Source organism: Macrobrachium nipponense, chromosome 33, assembly GCF_015104395.2.
Source record: "Macrobrachium nipponense isolate FS-2020 chromosome 33, ASM1510439v2, whole genome shotgun sequence".
Taxonomy (NCBI): Eukaryota; Metazoa; Arthropoda; class Malacostraca; order Decapoda; family Palaemonidae; genus Macrobrachium; species Macrobrachium nipponense.
The window spans coordinates 23,860,993-23,885,992 of record NC_087219.1 but is presented as its reverse complement, the minus strand read 5'-3'; the positions used below and the strand labels follow the sequence as shown (position 1 = coordinate 23,885,992).

The following is a 25,000-nucleotide window of genomic DNA, read 5'->3' as shown; positions in this document are numbered from 1 at the left end:
ATATTATATATATATAAAATATATATATATATATAAATATATATAGTATATATATATATATATATATATATATATATATATATATATATATATATATACACGTGTGTTGTGTGTGTCTGTGTCTGTGTATATATAAATATATACTGGCGCCGTCAGTTCCTTGCAGAATATTTAGTGGTCGCAAATATTGCTAGGACGTCTTGATATCATTATATTTTGATTTAGTGACTTATATTCGAAGTGTTTCAACTTTTATGTAATGATGTGACGTTGCAAACAGCATCAATAATATGACTTCATAAATTCAAAATTGTCAACAGACGAGGATTTAAGATCAGTTGTACATCATAATGCTTGTTGTTATTGTGATGTGACGTGTTTGTGTCTTTATCATATATATATATATATATAGGATATATATATATATATATATTATTATATATTATATATATATATAAATGTGTGTGTTTTAAGACGACTTAGAATTTCTTAATTTCATAGTTGAATTTCGAATATTTTTCCCAGTAATCTAAGATGTGTGACGTCTTCACCTCCTGTTTGAAGTGACTGATTCCATTCTCTTTCTGTATCTTTGTCCTGCAGGATGCCGAAGGAGACTATAATGGCACACACGAAATCGAGGTGTGCGAGCTCATGCCCGAGGGTCACGAGAAGGCTGACCCCAGCCAGTTCGAGCTGCTCAAGGTCTTAGGTCAAGGCTCATTTGGCAAGGTAAGGTGGAATGGTTTTTTTTTTTTTTTTTTTTTTTTTACTTTTCTATGTTATGTATAATATTTAATTTCTTTGTTCCTCTCTCTCTCTCTCTCTCTCTCCTCTCTCTCTCTCTCGGCTCTTCGTCTCTCTCTCTCTCTCTCTCTCTCTCTCTCTCTCTCTCTCTCTCTCTCTCAGGAAAGAAATGTTCCTGATCCGTGTTCAAAATGAAATATTTCTTTCTCCTTCCTTCTGTGTCTCGTCTCGTCCCCATTTTATGTAATTAAATACTTACAAGAATCTATTGTATTTATCCTCCACGTCTGTTCCTGAATTTTGGAATAATTATGTATTTAATATATATGTAGATACTATATACATGCATGCATACATACATACGTACATGAAGGCTTTTCCTAATGGTTTCTCGTTTTGCAGGTGTTTTTGGTGCGAAAAATTAGTGGTCAAGATGCAGGGACCTTGTATGCAATGAAGGTGCTGAAGAAGGCCACACTGAAGGGTGAGATATTATTATTATTATTATTATTTTTTTGATAACAAATAGGCTGTTTATTTAGTTCTTCAAATAATTCCCTTTACTTCAATATGATTATTATTATTATTATTATTATTATTATATTATTATTATTATTATTATTATTATTATTATTATAATATTAAGATGATAAAGAGGGTTGTCTATTTAGATCTACAGATAATTACTTTTTCTTCAGTATGAGTATTTGATTATTATTACTATTATTATTATTGTGTTGTGAAACAATAGAAGGAACAATAAGGGATTATATATATATATATATATATATATATATATATATATATATATATATATATTGTGTGTACACATATATACACATGTACTATATATATTTTACAGTAATGCTGAGTATCCATTCATCAGCATATCACTTTCAAGTTCCCCAAACGCACTGCACCATCAGCAGGAATAAGTGTAACACTTTCCATAGCTGAGAATAGCGGAAAATACTCGAGTGTGGCCACCTGGTGGCTGGTATGATCACTAAATAGTTTAACCTTGGCTTGTATTAGTAAGGCTGCACTTTTGAAGGGCACCCCCTGTCACCTGTTAGACTGTTATTCTTCTTGGGGCTATTCTTCAATACCATAATACAGTTCTCCTTGTATTTTAATAGTTTACCTTTTTATCTTTCTATTAATTTCATTAATTTTTTGTTTATTGATGAGTCATATCTCATCTCTCTGTATTTCCTTATAACTTCTTTTGCTTCTTTCTAAAGAACACCATTTTTGGAAGCTGGAATATCAAGTTAGTGGCCCTTTGGGTGGACTTGTTCCATATGGATAGGATTCATCTCCTGAATAATATAATAGTAATGATGTTCAAGTATGCTTTTTCTCAAGGTATTGATTAAATGTTTATCTTTATTTATTCTTTTGTTTTAGTATTCTATTACTTATATTATTGTTGTTATTTTCGTTATCATTATTATTATAGTTTAAGGTTCTCTTGAATTTGTTCTATAATCCTCACAAATTTTGAATGAGGATATCACAAGGGAAGAGGTTTTAACATATGTGACTACCAGTATTGATATTCATTATGCAAGATCATATATATTTATAGTCTGAAAAGTAATGCATTTTATTTAATTAAATCAACTGATCTGTTAGACCTAAATATTTAAAGTGAATGATAATTTTTCTTGTGAGAATAGTCTAACCAGTCACTAAGAATTCCTCAACCACTGTTTGTGATACCTATTTAATGTTGCTGTGATGCTAGGTCATTGGGTCTATTTAGTCAGTCTGTCGAGTTCACAAATCCCACACTTAAGGTCTTAGCTAATTTTATTGCCCAAACCATTCTCAGGTTGATATCTTACAGATTTTGTAAGGTACATTATTGTAGAAATATATGATCTTGGTAATCATTCCTCCATGTCTAGGTCCACAATAATTTTATGGAATCTATATCATAGGTTAAGCAGAATATATTATGTGCTGCAACATTGATCTATAATCCTTTTTTGTTCAATAGGTTACAACTAAATTCATTTTGAAAACTTGCAACTCCAATAGTCCTGTGACAGCGTATTTTAGGACATCCTGAATCTTCCTAATTTTTTACCATTCAGTTATTCAGATTCTTTCAAGGTTTTTAAGACTGTAGATTGTGGTGGCTGTTAGAAAGTGTAATACAGTATTTTTTATATAATTATGTTCATATAGTTCCTCAAACCAGTCATATTTCTGTTTCTTTATTAATATTGAAAGGCATATTGCTCAGTATGTCATTTCTAAAGTGTTTTATCCATTGGATCTTGGCCACTCTGGGAACTGCTTCATTTATCTTAATAAAGTAGCCTCGTTTTAAAGTAAATTGTCACCTCAAGTGAAAGGTGTTGGCCGTTTCAAGAACAGAAAGTGATCAACAAATAGGTGTTTGTTTATCTTTAATTTTTTAACCATGTCTTCATGGATTTACTCTCAAATCTTTGAGGCACCTCTCCCAAGTAACTCTTAAAATTATCACTTGTTGGTTTGAAGAGTCAGGAGGTCCACAATAGGCTTTTGATTCTTTTCATGTCTTACTGAAAGGTCCAAAACTGGCAAAAGCAAAGCACCATCCTTGTAACTGACTGTTGTGTTTGAGATCCCATAACTTTGCTGCTTCTTTCCAAGCCATTTGAGTTAATTGCTCCTTGTCCTCCTTTCAAACTTGTTCAACTCATTGCTTTTTCATAATGCTTTTTTACTACCTGTCTTAGTACTTCTGGGCAGATCAGTCAGTTGTTTGTCTGTAATTTTACGTTTGGAAAACTTTCAAAGTTTTTTTAATGACTTTGGTAAAATAGGTCTTGATTTCAAAGAATTGGTTTTAGGACTTGATTAACCTGTTGTCATCATTTCAGTGCGCGACCGAGTGCGGACAAAAATGGAGAGAGACATTTTAGCAGATGTGAATCACCCGTTTGTGGTGAAATTACACTACGCTTTCCAGACGGAAGGAAAACTCTACCTCATTTTGGATTTCCTGAGAGGCGGAGATCTCTTCACTAGATTATCAAAAGAGGTAAGTGTTTGTTTACAAATTTAGGGGCTTAGAAAATTGTCTAAGACCTGTAATTGATATTAAGTTTTAAGTGTGTTTATTTTGTGATTTAGGCAAATTTACAGAGACCCTTTATTTAATATCAACCATACTTGAATCTGGATTTATCTGTAAATTTTGTGACCTTGAATTAAGAACTGATATACAAAAAACTGATAGTGTTTATGGGGCTCTGTCTCGTGTCTTGTGTAAAAATTAAAGAAATGGTTTTGATCAGTGTTGGCCTTTGACTATATGGATGTTATTCTTATTAAATATGTAATTGTTTTAAGATTGAATAGCATAAATAAGAAAAAAATACTACATGTTCTTATAGATTCCTAAGACCTTTTCAAAGTTGAAGAATAATAGACTATAAAAGAAATTTACATAAAAACCCTTAAGATACCTAAGTCTTAAATCATGTCAGTGTATAAATGGACTTCATCCATTTTGATCTCACATAACTTGGAGCAGTCATCAAGTAAGCCTTTAAATGTGGTTTTAGACGGTCTAAAAGGAACTAAAAGATACATACGTACTTGGTCTGTCTATATGACTGACCTCCAACGGTTTGTGGACATACAAATGTTGTCTACATGTTTTACGTGGTTGTTATTGGAGGGTATTTCATTTTACTCTCCATTCATATTGTCTTTCTTCAGTCTTACTATCCATCATCTCCTAACAATTGTTTCATAGTGCCACTGTGAATTTTTCTTCCTGTTATACCTTTAAAACCTTTCTACTCTCAATTTCCCTTTCAGCGCTGTGTGATCTCATAGGCCCCAGTGCGTGGTCTTTGCCTTAAATTTCATATCCCATTCCATTCCATTGGAGGGTAATATAGAGGTATCTTAACTGGCTTATATGCATACTTTAGTTACCAGTAAATACCCCCTATACCTATTGTTTACCTATTTCATTTTTTCCAGATAATGTTCACAGAAGAAGATGTCAAATTTTATTTAGCTGAATTAGCCTTAGCACTGGATCACCTTCACTCGTTGGGGATCATCTACAGAGACTTAAAACCAGAAAAGTAAGTGGCGTTAAATTTTGTGCTTTATGTAAGGAAAACTAAGGAAAGTTTTCTGTTCATGTACTGCATTTGTAATTGGGAAAATGGCAGTTTAGGGGAATAACATATTTTGGCAAAGCTAATGGTTGTAGCTTTAAGGTTAGGTTTTTATAAGTTAATGCATATTCTCTATAGTCATATGATTTCTTTAATTAGGAAACTGTGAAAATGGCATGGCCTTAGAGTTTTCAGGAATGTATTTTGTTTCCTTGTGATTTCTTTAATCTTAGTCTCTAAAAAGACATACTTATATACAGTTTGTTGAGGATTAGGCTCCCAGCCTTGCTTTCTTTTATCCTTTTTAATTTGCCCTTCGTTCTTATCCTCTACAGCATTAAGTGGATTCAGATGGGGTGCTGCAGTTGTTGGTATTCGCAATATTAAGTAATGAAATAAAATTGCCAGTTTTCATGAAAATCCTCTTTAGTGATTGCACATTTCAAGTACTGAGATCCAGTAAAAGTTTACTCAGATACTACTATGAGATTCAGGGCCTCTGTAACATGGTTTTTTCGGAATAACTTTTTATCTATGCATTTCATAAATATAACACTTATTCAGAATACATATTATATCTACACATAAATTTTGACTGTATTCCGCATTGCCTAGGTTGAATAAATTTGGTACTTACAATGTAAAAGTGACTTTTTTTGAAGACGGGCCAACTTACTCAGAGAAAAGGTTTCGAACGCACTCGTTACGTAACTTATGACAGCATTTCTTCCCTCTTTCTCGATGGATGATTGGCTATACGTAACGAAGGCTAAACCTCTGGCAGCAATGACATACAAATTTAAATGAAGCAAAGTAGTACACCTTTATGAACTCTGGAACCTCTCCACTGATAATTGTCATAATGAACAAACCAACAAAATATGTTAATAAATACAAAACACTTCGATTATTTGTCTAACTCCCAAAATAGGTTCCTAAGAAATTACAGTCTACTTTATAGGTCACAATCAGATTGACAAGATGTAGGGAATAGTTGGTAATTTTCAAAAACATAGTAGACAAGCTTGATTTGATAACTGCTATATCCAATGTCAAGCAATTTTTATTTATTGGCTATCTACCTATTTACTGGAAAAAAAATAGCCGGTACCGTATATTGGCTTTGAACCTTCACGAATAATTATCGTCAGAATGATAACCATGAGGCTCCACCCACTTTCGCCTCGTTATAATTCAGGATAACACTGAAGGCTACCATGGGCATTGTTGGATTAGAAAATTTAACATCTGGCTATAAAAACTAATTTCTCGAGTAGTTTTAAGAAGTGCTAAATGATCCTCAAGGATCCCAGCAGTTGGCCTAAACGTTTAATTCATGTATATTACTGCTATACTGTTCGGCACTACTGCTACAGTAGTATTACTACGCTAGCGCTGATACCCCACCCACATCTATGTATCGTTCCGCCATTCATAAAGTCTTTGGGTTTCAGAACCGATGGAGTTCTGTCTAGTGGATGGGCAGGGCAACATTTCATCAAAGGTGTTTGTTTACCTTGCTTACGTAATGAATGTTTTTCGACTCTTGGCTCGTAATCATTGGCCATGGCGTCGGCTAGATCATTTTTACTCTATAAAAATTAAAATTATCGGGTTTAGGTTATTGATAATGCTGACAAAATTTGTGTGGGGTTGTAAAATATACATATGTCAACTTTCAGCTACATCCGATGCTTTGACAAGGAGCAAAGTCCAAAAAACCGTGTTACAGAGACCCTGAATCTCATAGTAGATTGAATATTGAATAGAGAAATATGCCCTGCAGTGAAGTGTCCATAGTAAGATAATGTGAGAGTTAAGAAGTTCAACTCATTGTAATGGATCAGCTGAATGATAAAAAAATTCTTAGAAGTATATATCCAGTTATTTCACTTGCCTAGTATAAGATACGTACTTTAATTGTGAATATTGCCAATATTTTTTGTAACTTTTCCATTGTCCCAAAGTTATCTTAGCTATTTTTGACTACTATTTCAGATTTTCCACAAAATTATTTTTTATTTTAAAGTCTTCCACTTTTCAAAAATTATTGTCTTGATTAATTTCACTCCAATCTAATGAACTAGTTCTCAGGTTCCTACGCACTCCTACCAATCTCATTTTGCTTTCCTCTGTATAACATTCCTTTCTTATGAAGTGTTCTATTTAATGTCCTCTATAGATTTTAGCCTACTACCAGGGGTTTCTGTTCGCACTGAGATGATAGTAATAATTCTCCCATCAAACTGCCAAGATTTCCTAAATTCTTTATCATTCATTGGGTATACAAAAAATTATATTTTTAACATTGTGAGCTGTACAAAGTAACTAAGTCTCATGGTGGGCTGGATATAGATTTTATTAGAATGTGCTCAGAACTATCTTTTAGCTGTAACTTTTACAAGATGCGGGAAAAAAATTGCTGAAATTTCATAGTATATATGAAAGTGTTGTTTTTATAGGGTACATATAGACAGTAAATACTGTTAAACTGTCAGTTTTGACATTGCAGTCTTCTATTCTTTCATTTTTGTATGAAACAGATGTTTTTATATAATCTTATCAGTTCAGATGAATTAAACAAATAATCTGAATTTGGTTTGTCTTCTACAGCATTCTGTTAGATGCAGACGGCAACATCTCCCTCACAGACTTCGGCCTATGTAAGGAGGCTTTAGATGACCAGAAGGCATATAGTTTTTGTGGTACTGTAGAATATATGGCACCAGAAATTGTTAACCGTAGAGGACACACAACTGCTGCAGACTGGTGGTCATTTGGTGTGTTATTGGTAAGTGAAGCTAAGGATTAGTCTTTGTTTCTTATCATCAATTCAATTGGTTCTGTTCCTTAAGGTAAAAGTTTTTCTGAGATTAATTACACAGTGATCATGTGTGGGTATATCAGTATTTTTCCTTGATAGGCAGCTTGACATTTTTTCAATGGTATAATGCTGGTTATGTTGCTGTGGGGCTGATTAGTTTTATGTAATTGCTGTATAGCATGTTTCAAAAAATAATACTATAACAAGTAAAACGATGAGTTTAAATTAGCCATAATATTTTTACAAATGCCATCATTTGCAGGAAGTAAACTCTCAAGGGTTTAAAATTTTAATGATTGTAAATGACAGCTTTGAAATCTCAATTACTGATGGATGTTGTGGTAAAAGAAACTGAACTTTTTGTCCGGATTAAATCATTATTTTAGGCAAAGAAAGTGTTTAATTTCTTCAGGAACAAGACAAATTTTTTTGAGAAACTGGTTTATGTAACCTGAAAGATATTCCCTTCCCCCATGCAAAACTAGATATAAGTTGCTTTTTGTAATTGTAAATATATCAGTAAATTGTAGTGATAAATGAATTTATTGAAGTTATCTTATGTATACAGTATTTATTGCCCTGTGAATAACTAGTCCTTTTGTTTTCCAGTTTGAGATGTTGACAGGGGCATTACCCTTCCAAGGTGTAAATAGAAAAGAAACTATGACGTTAATATTGAAAGCAAAGTTAGGAATGCCACCGTACCTGAGCCCTGAGGCACAGTCCCTCCTCAGGGCACTATTTAAAAGAAATCCAGCCAATAGATTAGGTGCAGGTATGTACTATTCCAGCTGCAACCTCTTTCATTCCTTTTACTGTACCTCCTTTCATAGTCTTTCTTCCATCGGGTTTTCCAACCTCTCTAATGTTGTTTCATAGTGTAACTGCAAAGTGTTCTTCCTGTTACACTTTTCAAACCTTCTTACAGCCAGTTTCATTTTCACTGTTGAATGACCTTGCAGGTCCCAGTGCTTAACCTTTGGCCTAAATTCTATATTCTGTTCTGTTCCAAATTTTTAGACACTCGCAGGGCATTCCTAAGAGATTTGTTCTCAGGTGACAGGCAAAAGATAAAGCAAGGTTAAGTCAAAGATGCTGAGAATGAAAATTAAGGCAGAAAGTAATGCAGGCGAGTGTCAAAAAATTCAAAAGATCCATTAGTGCCTTCTGCTGAGCTCCATGCTAGGCCTGTTGTAGTTAGTACCTTCTTGCATGTAGTATTTCCTTTAGGAGATACATAGATACTTATCCAAAGACTGCAGAGAGATTGTGGTTTTTGTATTTTTTATTTGAAGCTCATAAGATATGTCAGTGTATCATTTCAAGTGCTTTGAAACAAGACTATTTTTTTCCTTGAAGTTCTTTGTGATGTTTACAGTCATGTTTGTCCAGGTTGTAAATCATAGCTAAACTATTTACGTGGTTTTTGAATGCCACTTTTGTCATTGTTTTTGTAGTTGGACCAGAATGCTTAGTAAGTTTCCCCGAGTGAAGGATTTATTTGGAAATGAGGTACTTGGTCACCACATTGGTAGGAATTTAATGTGAGAAGAGATCTGGGGGAATGAATAGAAACTGAAGAGCAAAAAACAACAGTTAGGCTGGATGAATTTTTCATGTGTCATGGCTACAAGCAACTGCCATGTATTTCTGTAACTCAAAACTTATAGGGGTTCCAACTTATGAAAGAAAATTGGTCTTCCTCAACTAATTACTTTGATATTGAAAGCCGTCTTATTTGTTTTAACACTAAGGCAAATATGAGTATTATGAATACTCTTCAAAAAAGTTTTGTAGTTTAAGCCAATGATAACATTAAATCCAACCTTGAGTTTATACATTTTATACTTAATCAGTGGGAAGTTCGTAATTAACTGTATTATGTATTTTGTAATGAGAATGGCTGTCATTGCCGCATAAGTCATTGATATCTTAATTTCTTATGTATGGTGTGAGTAGTGAAATGTTCATCTTTTGTTCGAACTATTGTAGCAGAAGACAGTCTCATGACTCCTTTAGTAATAAGGTTATTATTTACAGGACCAGAAGGAGTGGAGGAACTGAAGAGGCACCCATTTTTTGCGTCTATTGACTGGAACAAATTGTATAGTAAAGAAATTGAACCCCCCTTCAAGCCAGCCGTGTCCAAGGCTGACGACACATTTTATTTTGATCAAGAATTCACAACAAGAACACCCAGAGGTTAGTACTCCTTGTTTTTGTAAATTAGTGCAAAGATTTTGTGTCCCATTCTGATGAGTGGTTTTTTTTTTATAGTAAGAAGACAGAATAAGAAGTAATAAGCCAGTGCACTTCTTTCCATTAGTGTATGTCATTCATGTAGTTTTCTCAAGCCAAGTATTTTTAGCACCCTAACCTACGTTTTAAAAAAATGCATGTGCTTATGTCTATGGTTAAGAAAAGGTATTAACATATTATATACATTATGTACCTTACAGGATGCAAAGGGTAAAAAGGAACTTGAACTTGTTCTCAGTATGTATAGAAAACGAATAAGATATTTTACCACCATTTTATTGGTCAGTAATATATTTTGATGCGTGTACTCATTCTACTTATCAGTTTCCTTGAAAATCTAATTTCTTCTTTTTGTACCTTTAGTGTAATGTCATAATTCTTCATGATTGAAACTTTTGTGTATATGGTCATATGTGCTGTGAATATCTTCATGTCCTTTAACAAATGGTTAATATTGACTGGGTTATCATTTTTTCATTTTCAGTCTTCCTCGTTTTCCCCCCATAACTTATTCACCTGTTATGTTACTAATTAGGTATCCTTTTTTTGAAATGCACCAAACTAACAAGTTACTCAGATGCTATGTTGTTTTGTAGTATGTTGAACATTTCCTCATAAGCAGGTACCAGGTTTTTTTTTCATCTTGAATGTATAAGCAGGAATGTGAAAAAAATCACTTGAAGGTTTATTACCATGTTATAATTAAGATTCCATTCATGGAAAGAGAGTAATTATTTTATCTGTCTGTCGCTTTAGGGGTAGTTAAGAACAGTCGTTGATTATCTCTTGTATAGTCATGTTCATTAGTGGCGGTACTATGTACTTTTGTTATCGTTCACAAGTGAAAAGAATTATTTTTATTTTTTTATACACTTATTTTGAATTATAAGAGTAGAACAGTACATATATCAGTTATATAACATTTTGAAACAAATCTTTACTGGTAAAAAACTTCACCATTTTGGATATTATACCCTGAAATAAAACAAAACATTTTGAAATGGACTCCAAAAGGGTAACATGCCTGAAAAGCTGCAAAAGCTATGCTGTAACTTGTTAGATGACCCGACTTTGGGATGATAGAGAAGCATCTTGGGCAACAAATAAATTTAGCTATACAAAGAGTCATAATAGAATTGCGTTGAAGTAATATCCTTAGAAATTAGCCATAAATTAAATGTAAGTCAAACAATAGTATTCAGGTGGATCAAATGTTTCAATGAAGAAAACCTCAAGAATCGGCCTAGAAAAGGATGACCAGGTCATTGCTAAAGTCCCCTCTCAGCCTATAAATAACAACTGCTGTGAAAGTAAAATAAGAACTAGGTCTCCAAATCTGTTATGGTGAGAAGGAGCTTGCACAACCAAGGAATTCATCACTGAAGTCCAGCTATCAAACCCTCCCTGTCTCAAAATCACCAAGAGCAACATGTAGCTTTTGCTCTTCGGTATCTACCATTTTCAAGTGATTTTTTTGTTTTTATTCTTTTTATCCTTTATGATTCAGTTGAATAACAATAAACTTTCATCATTACTTATTATATGCAAGATAAGTAGGAATTAAGCCTAACAATGAACAACTTAATACAAAAATGTTTCTAACTAATAGACCAAGTAATGAGAGCTTCATAATTGAAACCATACATAATATATAAAGCAAAGGCTTTGCTTTTTATTATTTTAGTTTTTACCTTTCGACTTTTTTCAAGTAAAAACATATCAGAACCCGTAATTACAAGTAATCCATTACGACAGTTTGATAGATAATGTGTCCTCCACAACTCCACTGCCTACGGTACCCTCCCCATGCTGTAGTTGCCAGATGTTGCTGTCTAGGTTGAAAATTGGTCCGAAAATTTAGATTGAGAGGATCAAGAGTTTTGTATGTGGCTGTACTATTTGACTTCCCTTTTTATAAATAAAATGCCCTTTGTTAAATTTGCAACAGGGGAAGTGACAGGAACTTTTATTTGAAAATAGCAGGATTTTGCCTTACTATTGTGAAGATTATAATAATTCCGCTAATAAATGAAATTGTGGTGCTTTTATTTTTAATGGGACAAAATAAAGGATATTTTACAGGTCAATACTTACTCATAAAGAATCATTGCAGTACCTTATTTTCTTGATTGTAATACTATGTGACCTGTTCTCTTTCGCTGGATGGACCTCTGATAAGCCATTCAGATTTTGTGCAAATATTCAGTTTTTTCATCTTTGAGATACAAAAAACCTAGATGATAATGTGTATCCCAAAACAGATATTATAGGCATTTTAGAGTAGAAAGTTAGTTCTGTTAAAAGGTCAAATTAATATTATGTAATATCTTTTCAATTTTCCTTCATGGATTTTCAGAAGTTATTTAATGCATGCACAAATAAGCAGTAGCTTTGCATCAGGGTCCGAGGTGAAGATTTTGGATATTATGAGGACATTTATTATCATTCTTACATACTGTGAGCAGATATTGAATAATAATACTGTGCCATAAAGGCTGTAAGTTCTTGTTAGGGAAAAATTACAAGTTTGTATCTTCTTATGTTTCCAAGATCATTCTTTTATTAAAATGGTTTTTCAGGGGCCAATCAGGCAGATATATGAAAAATGCTTTTACTCAATTTTTGTTATTATTTTGAGTAGTCTAGGACGTGGGTTTCTTAGTCTAGATCATTTCATTGACAGCATTTCTTTAACATCATTCATCTCACTAAATATTGTATGTTTTATTGATTTCATATTCACTTAGTGTATGAGAAAAATTTTCGGTTTGTCCATGAAATGTCCTAAAAATTAAAGTCCAGGATTTTATGGGACCTATTATCCTGAGAAATTGATTTTATTTTTTCTATTCTTCCGTATTGTAAATATTATTTCTCAATTTGGTTTTCAGCAGTTTCAATTTGGAGTTCAGGAGCTGAATCGCATCATGAACTGTTGAATAAAAGTTCAACTTGAATTTTATAGAATTGCATTTTCAGATTTTAGAATTAATGTCTAGTGCAGCCTTAAGTGAACTCATTGTGCATAACTTAGTAAAGTTATTATAATTCTTATCATCCTTTGCATTCAGAATTTACTAGGCTATACCATACACTGTGTAATACATATTAAAATACAGTTAAATCTAAGATTCTTGTCACTTTTGTGAGGCTCATTACCCCCAGTTTTGTAGAAGTCACATTCGAGTTGTGACCAAATGATGTAATGATCTTTCCTGTCTTTGTTTATGAATCATTGTGAAAAATTAGTAGTAGTACTGTATTTTCACCTGTAAGTGGAAAGTGAAAGATAAGGATGGAAATGGATACTAAGAAGAGGCATAGCAATTTAGGGGTTAATGGATGCTGCAATAATCCCTTAATACTGCCTGAAGGGCATTTTGATGACACTACTTCATACGAACTACTTTAGTCTACTTGGTCAATTTTAGATATTTTTTTTGAAACTAGATAGTGCCTTGATTCTCAAACGGTTCAATTAGATAGAATGTCAGCATCTTCACGTAACTATTCGGATACAATTCTCTGTTCTGCTGTACAGTTACATACTGTAGTACCTCAGCTTAACAAATATACTTAAGTCTGCGCTCAAATTCCACATTCTTCCTAACTTGAACTAACCTGTACTTTACAGTGACATTAAGTTGAAGAGATTTATCTAAAAATGTATCACATCTAAAATGGAAGCATAGAAAAACTGACCATAATATAGTAGTCGATAGGCCCTAAAGTCCACTTAGTGGAGGTCTGCTGAGTTGAGGAGTTAGTGTATTTTTAACTATTTACTATTGAGGTAAATGCTATTGAAGTTCTTGTGATCACCAGAAGTTCATTTCAGTTCCAGGTAACAAGCTCTTGTTATAAAACTGAAGGCCATGCTGCTAGGAACACACCTTACTTTTTTAAAAGCCTCATGTTGAATACATGATTGATGAAACTGGCTTTATTATTCTTTGGTACCATTTTATTCTTTGCAGTCTTGATTGGAAAGTTGGTTGTTTTTGGGCATGTCTCATGGTATGAATAATGATAGCAAATATGTATGTCCCAGTCACATATTTCATTACCTGAAGTTTAATAGTTTTTTAATTGTCTCTAATGTTGCTACTTTTTATTGCAGATTCTCCCGGTGTACCTCCAAGTGCAAATGCTCATCAGATGTTTAAGGGATTCAGTTTTGTAGCCCCATTTTTATTAGAAGAACATGTAGATAGTCATGGAGTAAAGCAGTCCCAGTCATCAGAAAAATCAAAGCCACTTAGCAAGGTAAGTTCCTGGTAGGACTTTGATTCTAGCATTGTGCGTTTAGAGATGTTTATTTTTTATGCACACTGGTGCTTCTGTGTAGACTAGGCACAATGGAAGTGAGAAGTTGGAAAAGGGGTTTGGCAGCCCCTTAAGAAAAAATAACTCCGCCTTAAAAGATAGATATGTAGGATTGACAAGAGCTTGAGTAAACTGTGCACGAGAAAATCATTGCGTTTTTGTTAGTAACATGAAATAAAGGCCTCATATGACACAATTTTTTTATTGTGTTTTATTTTATCGAAGCCCTAAGTATGGTCTTTATATTTATTTAGTAATGTGAGAGGAAATTCGAGTTATACATAATTTCTTGGGCCTAATATTAAACAATGCATGGAACCTGATTCATGATGGCTAAATTTTTTATGACTAAGTTAATTGAGAAGGAAGGTAAGTAAGGAAACAGAGAATTTTTTTCCATGGTTTTAGAAATGTTCACGACTTTTTGGTAATACGAGTTGTCTTGCCATCTTCCTTTATGTGGGTGTTAATTATATTAATTGGGTTTTAGTAGCAGTGAAATATGTAAATATTCAAACTTCAACCGATGAAGAATGTCACAAATCAGTTGCACAGTTTCTCTCAGTTTCTGCAATGTTGTCACTAACAAAAAAGCTTGTTTATAAGGAACTGCAATTTATCAAACAAAATTGAAATTTAAAGACTAGAAAAACAAACAAATAAAATTAATACTATCAGAGTCTGGTGCCTTGACTTAGTAGTAGAGCCTCATTTTGTAATTTTTACTGTACTAACATAATCTATGTAAGGGTAACTATGATTCTGAAAACTTCTGTTGCAGTCTTGCTTACTGTTACAGTGAATCCCATACAAGCCAGCCTGAATTCAAAATATTTGTTTGTAAGATATCATGACACTTCACAGTTACAGATAGCATGAAATTAGTATTTAATGTTGTTTAAAATTGTCATAAGAAAATAGCTGTATTTATATTGTTTTCGAGTTTGTCTTATGGAGCAAATGAATGTAAAGTTGTTACAGTAATTTTTGCTATTTCGTAGACCTTGGCTAAGGACTGGTTTTAAAAATTTTAACCAGATCTTTAGAATGAATGAAATACAGTTTTTTAAAGTCTTGGAAAATATTTGGGGTCTGTTTTATAAATATTGATGATTTTACTATAACAATGCATATAGTACAATACTCAATGTGAGTTTTCTCTTGCAGAGATTATCAGGTATAAAACCAAATAGTATACACGACGAGTATGACCTCTGTGAGGAAATTGGGAAAGGTAGTTACAGCATTTGCAGAAGATGTATTCACAGAGCCACGAGAATAGAATATGCTGTCAAAATCATAGGGAAAAAAGCCAGGGATTGCCAAGAGGAGATCGAGATACTGTACAGATATGGTCATCATTCGAACATCATATCCTTAAGAGATGTAAGTAACTTTGAAATTTTAAAGTGAATCAGTCTTTCACTTTGGGTAAGGTTATGTTTGGTTTGACTGCAGTGATAAAAAATAAAAGGTGCTTTAATCACAAAATTTTTGGTTTTTATACCAGTTTTGTTGCAGCATCACTTTGTTGAAGTGTATGTATTAGGCATAAAGTTCATAATTTTGGGTGAAATACATTAAATTGTAAGCCCTTCTCTGTGTCATGCAGTACTCTGCAGCAAGGTTTGTTAAACCTACAGTACCAAAGAATGTAAAAGCTTTTGAAGAACAAAAATGAGGGAATAACATCACCATGCACGTTTCCCCACAGTATTTTGTGTTTTTGGGGTTGATGTAAAATTAGTTTTGTTTTGTGCTCAATCTGCCTGAACTCCCATCATGTCTGGATCCTCATTTCTCCAATTTTCCATGATTACGTGGACCTTTGTCTGAACCATCTTGGGGTGAAAGATAGTATCTATCTTAAATACATTTAATGTGTTATATTTTCATAATTGTTTTCAGGCAATTGTGATGGAAAACTGTATTGTACTTTAATATTCTGAGCTTTAGTATTGAATCAGAACTCAGTTTTTATTTTTTTAACTATTTTTCTCTTTATGTGGGATTTGTTCTGAAATGAGAATTAAGAAAAGAATTGGGGCAAGTTTCAGAAGTTGGACGACTAGGTGGTGAGAGATAAAAGGAAATGAATTAAAAGTAAAAGGCATAATGTGATGAAGTTGGACCAGAGGAATCTTCCAAAGGATCTTTGGTACCATCTGCAGTACACACAGGTGCACTGTCAGTGGTACCCTTCTATGTGGTCCAACATCCTTTGGCTTACAGCTACACAATATTTTTTATTTCAATCCATTCCATTAGGTCTTCTCCTTTTAAGCTATCCAGCTTCTTTGAAACTTTACCTTGCTTCAATTTTCATTTCAATCAGTAGAAATCCTTCAAGTTAGACCCCTAATTGGAGGATAGAAGTGAAACCCTGTGGTCTTGCAAAATTTGGATACCATGATAATGATGATAATTTACTTCAATAAAGTATATTTTATATTTCACAGGTGTATGAAGATGATTCACATGTATATCTGGTGATGGAGCTGATGAAGGGAGGGGAGCTACTCGACAAAATACTACGTCAAAAATTTTTCTCTGAGCGGGAAGCCTCGGCTGTTCTGTTGACACTAACTCAGGCCGTCCAGTACCTGCACCAAAATGGGGTAAGTTTTAGCTGGTATCTGGTTTTGAAAGAAACTTGTTATGTAATGTTAATGTTAGAAAGTGTTTTGGAAAATTATTCTTTGCTAACAAAACTCTTGTATGTCTTTGCCATAGTACAGAGTCCACAAAATTACTGTTAACAGAAGTAGGACTAAGGTGAGTTATATGGTATATTATTAACAGAAACATTTATTGGCTGAGATCGTGGGACTACATGCAGTTAATTTTGCATAAACTGGAAATGGAAGTTGTAGTGTAAAGCATTGAAAAAATTATAGGATATAATACTTAAAGTACGTACCTCTAGTTCCAGTTCATGCTTCAGTTTCATTGATGTTTTGAAGAAATATGTTCCATTTTGAAAAATCTAAAGTAAATTTGAAAGTAATGCACTGGCTTATAGGAGCCACCAGTTGAAGTCCCATGTTCCACTGTGTCATCTTTCTTCAGATTTCCATGTTTGCTTTAATGGGGTTCACATTCATTATTAAATATTGATGTTAAATATCCATTCCTTGTAATAAGACCATACTGAGCCATACCCAGATATTTCTTAAGGGTATTCCACATTACCTCATGGTACTATAAACTATAACCCATCCATACTAAGTAATATTGAAGTAATTCCATAATTTCTCAAGAGCAAAGGCCGGTGTGCTTGGTAACCTATTAAGCTTTTCTGACCGAGGCCCCCCAAAAAACCAGGGAAAACATTAGAAGAGTAGAGATTCACCACGAAGTAAGTGGTAGATGTGTCTTGTAAAGAAAGGAAGTTGAACAGAATTAGAAAAAAACAGAAGTAGTGAGAGAATTTCAAAACTTGGCAGTTAAAGGAAAAAAATAAGTCACAGAGCCATTCAATCCATGGAATTCTCTGTCAAGCTCAACAGAAGTGACCAAAAGTATAAAGGTCCAGCCACCTAATACAGTAGCTGCAGATAGGTGTCAACACGTACCATAATTTTAATTTTTTGGAAAACAGATAAAACTTGGTCAGAGCTTTCAGTGATATTTCTTCATCTAATTTATCATAGTTATTAGAATATATCTTATTACATTACATAGTTCATTTACTCTCAAGTACTTTGATCAATTGACACCATCTCCAATAACTACCACTTTTATGTCATAGGTTTTTCTTTACTGAGTGAGGCGTAATTAGTTGTCTCCACTCTCCTCTGTGGTGAGGAATGAAGGTTTATGCCAAGTGAGATATATAGCATTCAGTGGTCATTTAAGAAGTTTTGTTAACATGAAAATCTTTATGGCTAATATTGGTTGCTTTTGAAGAAGCCAGGCAGAGAGGATCAATTTATGTGTCACAATCAGGCAGACAACCAAAAATTAAGTGGACCAGAAAAGCCAAGAAAAAAATTTGGAGGAAAGAGGAAAGAAGTATTTACTGTGTAGGAAATTCAGTTGTGTTCAGTTTTTTATTGTTTGGTAAAATCAAACCTTTGCAGCTAGATTCTGGGCTTCAGATAAACATTTTGAGACTATCGTCAAATTCACTCGGCCGTATATTCTTTTACTGAATTTTTATTTGTACTGCTGCTCTCTTTTCTTATTGTTATTTTCAAAGGGGAACCACTTTTTAGCATATCTTAGTAGGCAGTACTAAATTAAATTTGTGACTTCCCTCTATCTCCAGTTTACAGTACTGGTTGCTATTTACTTTTCTTTGGTTTCAGTTATGCTTTTCTTTCTCCACTTTTATCTCCTCATTGACGACTATCCATAGGACCAAGCATGTGAACATTTTCAGATTTATGAGTGTTGAAGTAGGCTTAGATTGTACTGTAATCATTCATGATATTCGTGTATTTTTGCTATAATGATAAAACCGACATTTATCAGCATAGTAAACTGAGAATAGACTCTTCAAATTTTTTATTACCTTTATTGTTTCGTGGATTCATTCTTTATTTTGCCTTGTGGATGTTTGCAGTTAAAATGTTGAACAACAGACATTTCGTAGTTCACAGCTGATGGACCTGGTTCATTCATTTGATTCGTTTATGGCTGAACCATGAAAGCAAATTTGTGTAAGATGAATTATTATGATTATCACTGACACTGTAACTGAACGTATTTCTCCGTTTCTTTATTTTTGGCTTTTTAGTACTTACAAGTACTGTGTTAGTGCCTTTGCTAAACTGAATTTTTATATATAATTAACACTTTATGCAAGTTAAATGATTTTTGAGCCTCGGAGGTGAACAAGAAGTTTATTTTTATGTAAAGTAAACTGGCAGTAACTTTATTAATAATGTTTGTTACCTAACAGAAAATTTTATTTTAACCAACAAGAAGGTTTATTTTAACAACATAAACCCCTTTTTGTGTGAAGGTTATTGTTTCATATTAGATTTTTCTCGCTTAGTATCCATTTTTTTGTTTCAATATTACTTTGTTCCAGTGTTCACAGTTTTAAGAACAAATCCTCTCGGGCTACCCCTGTGAAAGTTAGGAAAACCATCTCCTTGGTGTATTAAAACTAATATTTATATATTATGGTCTTTTAAATATGTATAAAAAACTAATTCCATATGTTTGGAAATCCAGGTATTTGAAAAAGTTGAATGTAAGGATGTAGCTAATTTATATGGTTAATTGAACTTTGGTTGATCATTCAGAAATAAGACAACATTTTTAATTAAATTGTGTTGTGAGCTTCAGTGAGCATGCTTTCTGCAGGAAATTTCACGTACACTTAGAGAACTTTGTGTAAATCTTTGTGTATTTGCTATTTGATTTATCTTCTAATTCCTTTTTATTTCTTTCTCTGTCTTCTCAGGTTGTTCATAGAGATTTAAAGCCTTCAAATATAATGTATGCTGACATAACTGGTAGCCCAGAATCCCTGAGGATCTGTGATTTTGGCTTTGCCAAGCAACTCAGAGCAGAGAACGGGCTGCTGATGACGCCTTGTTACACAGCAAACTTTGTCGCTCCAGAGGTGTTGAAGAAGCAGGGATATGATGCGTCCTGTGATGTCTGGAGTTTAGGCGTTCTCCTCTACACAATGTTGGCAGGGTGAGTACAGAGAGTTTTATTGTCTATTTTATTCGCATATCAATTTTGCTGCCAACTGTTTGACTGGTGGTTTCATTCTTCAGCTGATAACCCTTATGGACAGAGTCAACAGAATATAAACCCAAGAGGGCTCGAAAGGGAGAGATAAAAAAGGGGAAAAATAAATTGAGGGAATCTCTCTCTCTCTCTCTCTCTCTCTCTCTCTCTCTCTCTCTCTCTCTCTCTCTCTCTCTCTCTCTCTCTCTTACAGTACACGAAGTAGTGTGTTGTTTATGTACAAGCAATAACTTTTGGGTTTTTGTGGTTATTTATTTATTATACTTATCTTGAAAATTTGATTGTATTAGGACTTCATTTTTATATACTTCCCATTATTTTATGTTTTGTTGTTACTTTTGGTGTTAAACCTAGTTGGCGCTGTGCCAACATAGGTCCTTGTTTTTCATAGCGGCCTTAATTGGGTAAATATATTTTTACATTAACTTATTAGAAAACAGGAGTGATTAAAGTGCTATACCATTGATTGATATAGCTGCTGCAGATGAAATGTAAGACATCTGTTGCATTGTTGACTCAGTACTAAATTAGGGAAATCACAAATGAATACCATTGAGCCAGAATGATACTAATGCAGTCTAGGTGGTAGGGCCTTGGAACTAGACTGTTTTTTTCCATCTGTCCTCCCACCTGTGGTGTTTGCGTATGGTAACACTGCGTCCCGGGCTTTAGATAGTTACGCTATGTGTAAGTTTTAGGTAAATAAAAGTATATCTGGGTGTACATTTGCAACTGAAAAGTGTTTTAATAATTTACTGTATGCGAAGTACACCGTTAATATTCGAAATAGGATATTGTAATTATTGTTGAATGTAAGCTGAATGTCGCTATCTAAAGCCCGGGACGCAGTGTTACCATACACAAACACCACAGGCGGATGGACAGATGGAAAAAAACCGAGTATAGACTAATGCACATCTGCTTCTGTGAAAGTTAAATATAGGTAAAACACTTTAACTTATTTTAATGAGAGATTGAAATATTTATATAGATAGACAGATGGAAAAAAACGAAGTAGTATAGACTAATGCACATCTGCTTCTGTGAAAGTTAAATATAGGTAAAACACTTTAACTTATTTTAATGAGAGATTGAAATATTTATATAGATAGACAGATTGATAGGTAGATAGATAGGAAAGGAAGTTAAGGCAGGAGAGCAATGGAGAAGTAAAAATAACAGGAGAAAAATAAAAGAAAAATGAAGGAGATTAAATCGAGCAACTTAAGTTAAAGTGAGTTATTAAGTCAAGTATAAAGTAGGCGTTAACATGACAGAGGACAAGATTGACAAAATGTTTATAACATAAGAGGATCATTTGTGTATGCATGCATGTATGTCCATGAGGTGACCTTCGAGAGAAAAAAAAGTTTTCTTTTACATATTCAGCGAACAGGTAAATGGCTTTTGAGAGGGTGAGGAGACGGGGGGAGGGGTTGAACTCAGGTAATGTCCAGGGACCCCCCCTCACCCCCGGGGATTTCCCTTTTCTATCAAAAAAGAGGCTTTATTGGGTCCTCGAGGGGAAGGAGGTGAGTTAACTATAAAAGAGAGAGAGAGAGTTTAGGTGGGAAAGATGCGTAATTGGGCGTGGATAATGCCTCCTTCTTGTGCCAATTACCAATTACAAAACTATTCAAGTTTCAGTTGCTCAATGAAGAGAGGACGGGAGGAGGAAATGGGTCCTTCATAAAAAACGTTTTCCTCTTGACTTCGGGTTGGTCCTACCTGCTGGGTGGAGCGGTAGGGGGGAAGTGTTGGGATTGTTGGTGCTGAAGGGCGTGTTGGGGAATGAAGAGTGTGTGTGTGTGTGTGTGTGTGTGCTGGGGGAGGGGAGGGAGGGCCGTTGGTCCCGGGGAGAGGGGATTGGAGGGGCTATGCAATCTTTGGTTTATTACATCCCCAAATTGGAATTTTCTCCCCACATGCTCCAGTGGTGGATGAAAGTTTTTTCCGCTTTTATGAAACTGTTGAGGTTTTCTTCTTCTTCTTCTTCTTCTTCTTCTTCTTCTTCTTCTTCTTCTTCTTCTTCTTAACTGACAGTTTCAAGGTCATTTAGTGACTTCGTTAGTTTGACTTTTTACTGATGTAATCTGGCTTAGTGATCGATTGTCTTTTAAGAATGTCAGTATAATGGTTGTTTTTTTCTGGTCATAACCGGGAAATTGAATTTATTTTTTGTTGGTTTTCTCCTCCTGATCTGTAATACGTAAGTTGATACGTATTTTTGTTACAGACAACTGCCTTTAAATACTTTTAGCCATATTTCTAATAAAAAAAATATTTAAGAGAGTTAATAGTGGCTTGAATATTACCCAACTTGTAGCTTATGCAATATTAACGATTATTAAACTACTTCTGATGACGTTCGTAATACAGATTGAATACATCTCACATAGGCCTGGAACATTACTAAAATGCACACATATTCACGAGCGTAATATAGAAGTTATTATGTATGATGCGTCTTTCTAAATACGTTCATAGAATTGCGGGACACAGGTTATTGAATTTCATGAAGGTCATATCTGTTTGTGTAATTCCTTGTTGGCATTCGATGTTGTCATTTGTAAGTAAATGTCAAATACTTTACTATCAGTTTTTATTTCAATGTAAAGTCTCTCTCTCTCTCTCTCTCTCTCTCTCTCTCTCTCTCTCTCTCTCTCTCTCTCTCTCTCTCTCTCTGTTATACGTCACTTTAGCGTTTGCATGTTTCATATATATGTGATTTCCTTCTCAAGGTTTAGTAGCAATTTTTAATCTGGAGGAATCTGAAGCTGTCGCTACTTGGGAAGGTGTTATTGCTTAAATCCAGGGATTTTGAAAATTCATGAAATAATTTATTTCATAATATATGGTTTTTTTTTTATTAGCAATGTGTCAGATTTGTGATTCTGATGCGTGGATGTTTTCTTTATGTTTGTTTGAATTTTGCGTGAATGTTGCTTTTATTATTGAATATTTTATAATATATATATATATATATATATATATATATATATATACACACATATATATTATTATTATATATATATATATATTATATATATATATATATATATATATTTGTGTGTGTGTGTGTATATATATATATATTTATATATATATATATATATATATATATATATAATTATATTATATATATATGTATATATATATCTTCTTTCCTACCGTTATCCCTACACTAAGGGGTCGGTTGCCTGATGCGCCTTCTCCACTGGCCTCTTCTCTCCATATCTTCCCTCACTTTATCTCGCCATCTCATTCTCTGTCTCCCTCTCGATCTTCTTCCCCGAACAGGTTCCTCCCAAGCCCTCTTCACTCTCTCCTCGTCATCCATTCTCAACACATGCCCATACCATCTCAATCGTGACACTTATCACCTCTGTAATCTTAACTAAGCCTGCCTGCCTTCTTATTTCATCATTTTCCAATCTTTCAAGCAGCGATATTCTCATAATCCACCTCAGCGTTCTCATCTCTATTCTCTCAAGCTTTACTTCCTCTTTTCTTCTCAGAACCCATGTTTCTGCTCCATACATTAACACTGTGTTATATATCTTGACTTTTAGCTTGATTGGCATTTTCTTATTACATACCACTCCAGCTACATCTTTCCACCTCCCCCATGCAGCTTTTATCCTACTGCCAACTTCAGTCTCACATACTTCCTCTTGGCTTAAAGTCGATCCTAAGTATTCAGACTGTTCTGCCTGTTTCATAATCGAGCCTCTTCTTTCTTGTATTACTATTCTGTCTCTATTTTCCCTACTGCTCAACAAAACCTCTGTTTTATTCACATTCACCTTAAGCCACTCCTCTCTAAAGACTCCTGCCCCTCTCCAACCCTTCTCTGTAGGTCTTTATTTTCAGCAGTAATCACCAGATGTTCGGTGTACAACTTCCACAGCTCTTTATTCCTGATCTCTTCGCTTACCACATTCATGACCAACAAAACAAAATGGGCTTAATGCTGACCCCTAGTGTAATCCAACACTAACTTCAAAATTTTCTTTTTCCCGAACTGCTATCACTTTTGTGCTATTTCTCTTATATATCATCTCGACCAGCCTAACCAACTTTTCTGGGACTTTCCTTTTCCTTAAACTCCAAAACATCACCTCTCTTAGGATTTTATCGTATGCTTTCTCTAGGTCTATAAATGCACAATAGAGCTCCTGGTTTCCCTCTAGCCTCTTTTCCTGTAGCTGTCTTACTATGAAGAGGCATCCATCGTCCCTCTTCTTCTCACGAATCCATACTGCTGTTTCCCGATCTTTACAATCTCTCTTAATCTCTCATCCAGTATTCTCTCTGAAACTTTCAATTCATGCTCTGTTAGTTTAATTCCACTGTAGTTACCACAATCCCAGGCATTTCCTTTCTGCTTGTATATATATATACCATTCGACTCTCCTCCCAGTCCCTTGGCATTTCTTCCTCTTCACATATAGCTTTTAGTAAATCCAGCATCCGTTATATGTATATATATATAATATCTATATATATAGTATTATATAATTTTAGATAATATCTAGTATATAATAATAATTATTATATATTATATACATATGACGATACATACACACACACATATATATAATATACATATTAGCATACATATCATACATATATATATATATATACATATATTATAATATATATATATATATATATACATATATACATATATACATTATATATGTATATGAGTAGATGAAGGCAGGCAGGAACACACAGGAATTTGACATTATGACATTTATTCCGACGTTTCGCAGTACATTATTGCATCCTCAAGGAATTCTACAATAGATATATAAATAAATAAAATAATTTTCAAAAATATTTAAAAAATTGCAGAAATAAAAATAATGGTTATCTATACGACAACATGACAGGAAGCCATACTTAAAACACACAGTAAGTTACGTTCAAACCCAAGTTACATAAAAAAATCAATAAAGTTGAACATTAATCTACAATAAAACCTTTATTG

At 33.8% G+C, this 25,000-nt stretch overlaps 1 protein-coding gene across 1 annotated transcript in view; it reads left to right on the top strand.

The window, feature by feature from the left end:
* LOC135203023 (ribosomal protein S6 kinase alpha-2-like) overlaps positions 1-25,000 on the top strand; it is a gene marked incomplete in the record, with an annotated part of 339,551 nt that overhangs the window by 273,697 nt on the left and 40,854 nt on the right. Inside the window, 11 exon segments of the mRNA XM_064232592.1 lie at positions 604-732; positions 1,150-1,231; positions 3,627-3,787; positions 4,741-4,847; positions 7,497-7,674; positions 8,317-8,482; positions 9,748-9,909; positions 14,087-14,232; positions 15,460-15,678; positions 16,752-16,910; positions 19,709-19,947. Coding sequence (XP_064088662.1) covers positions 604-732; positions 1,150-1,231; positions 3,627-3,787; positions 4,741-4,847; positions 7,497-7,674; positions 8,317-8,482; positions 9,748-9,909; positions 14,087-14,232; positions 15,460-15,678; positions 16,752-16,910; positions 19,709-19,947 — 1,748 coding nt within the window.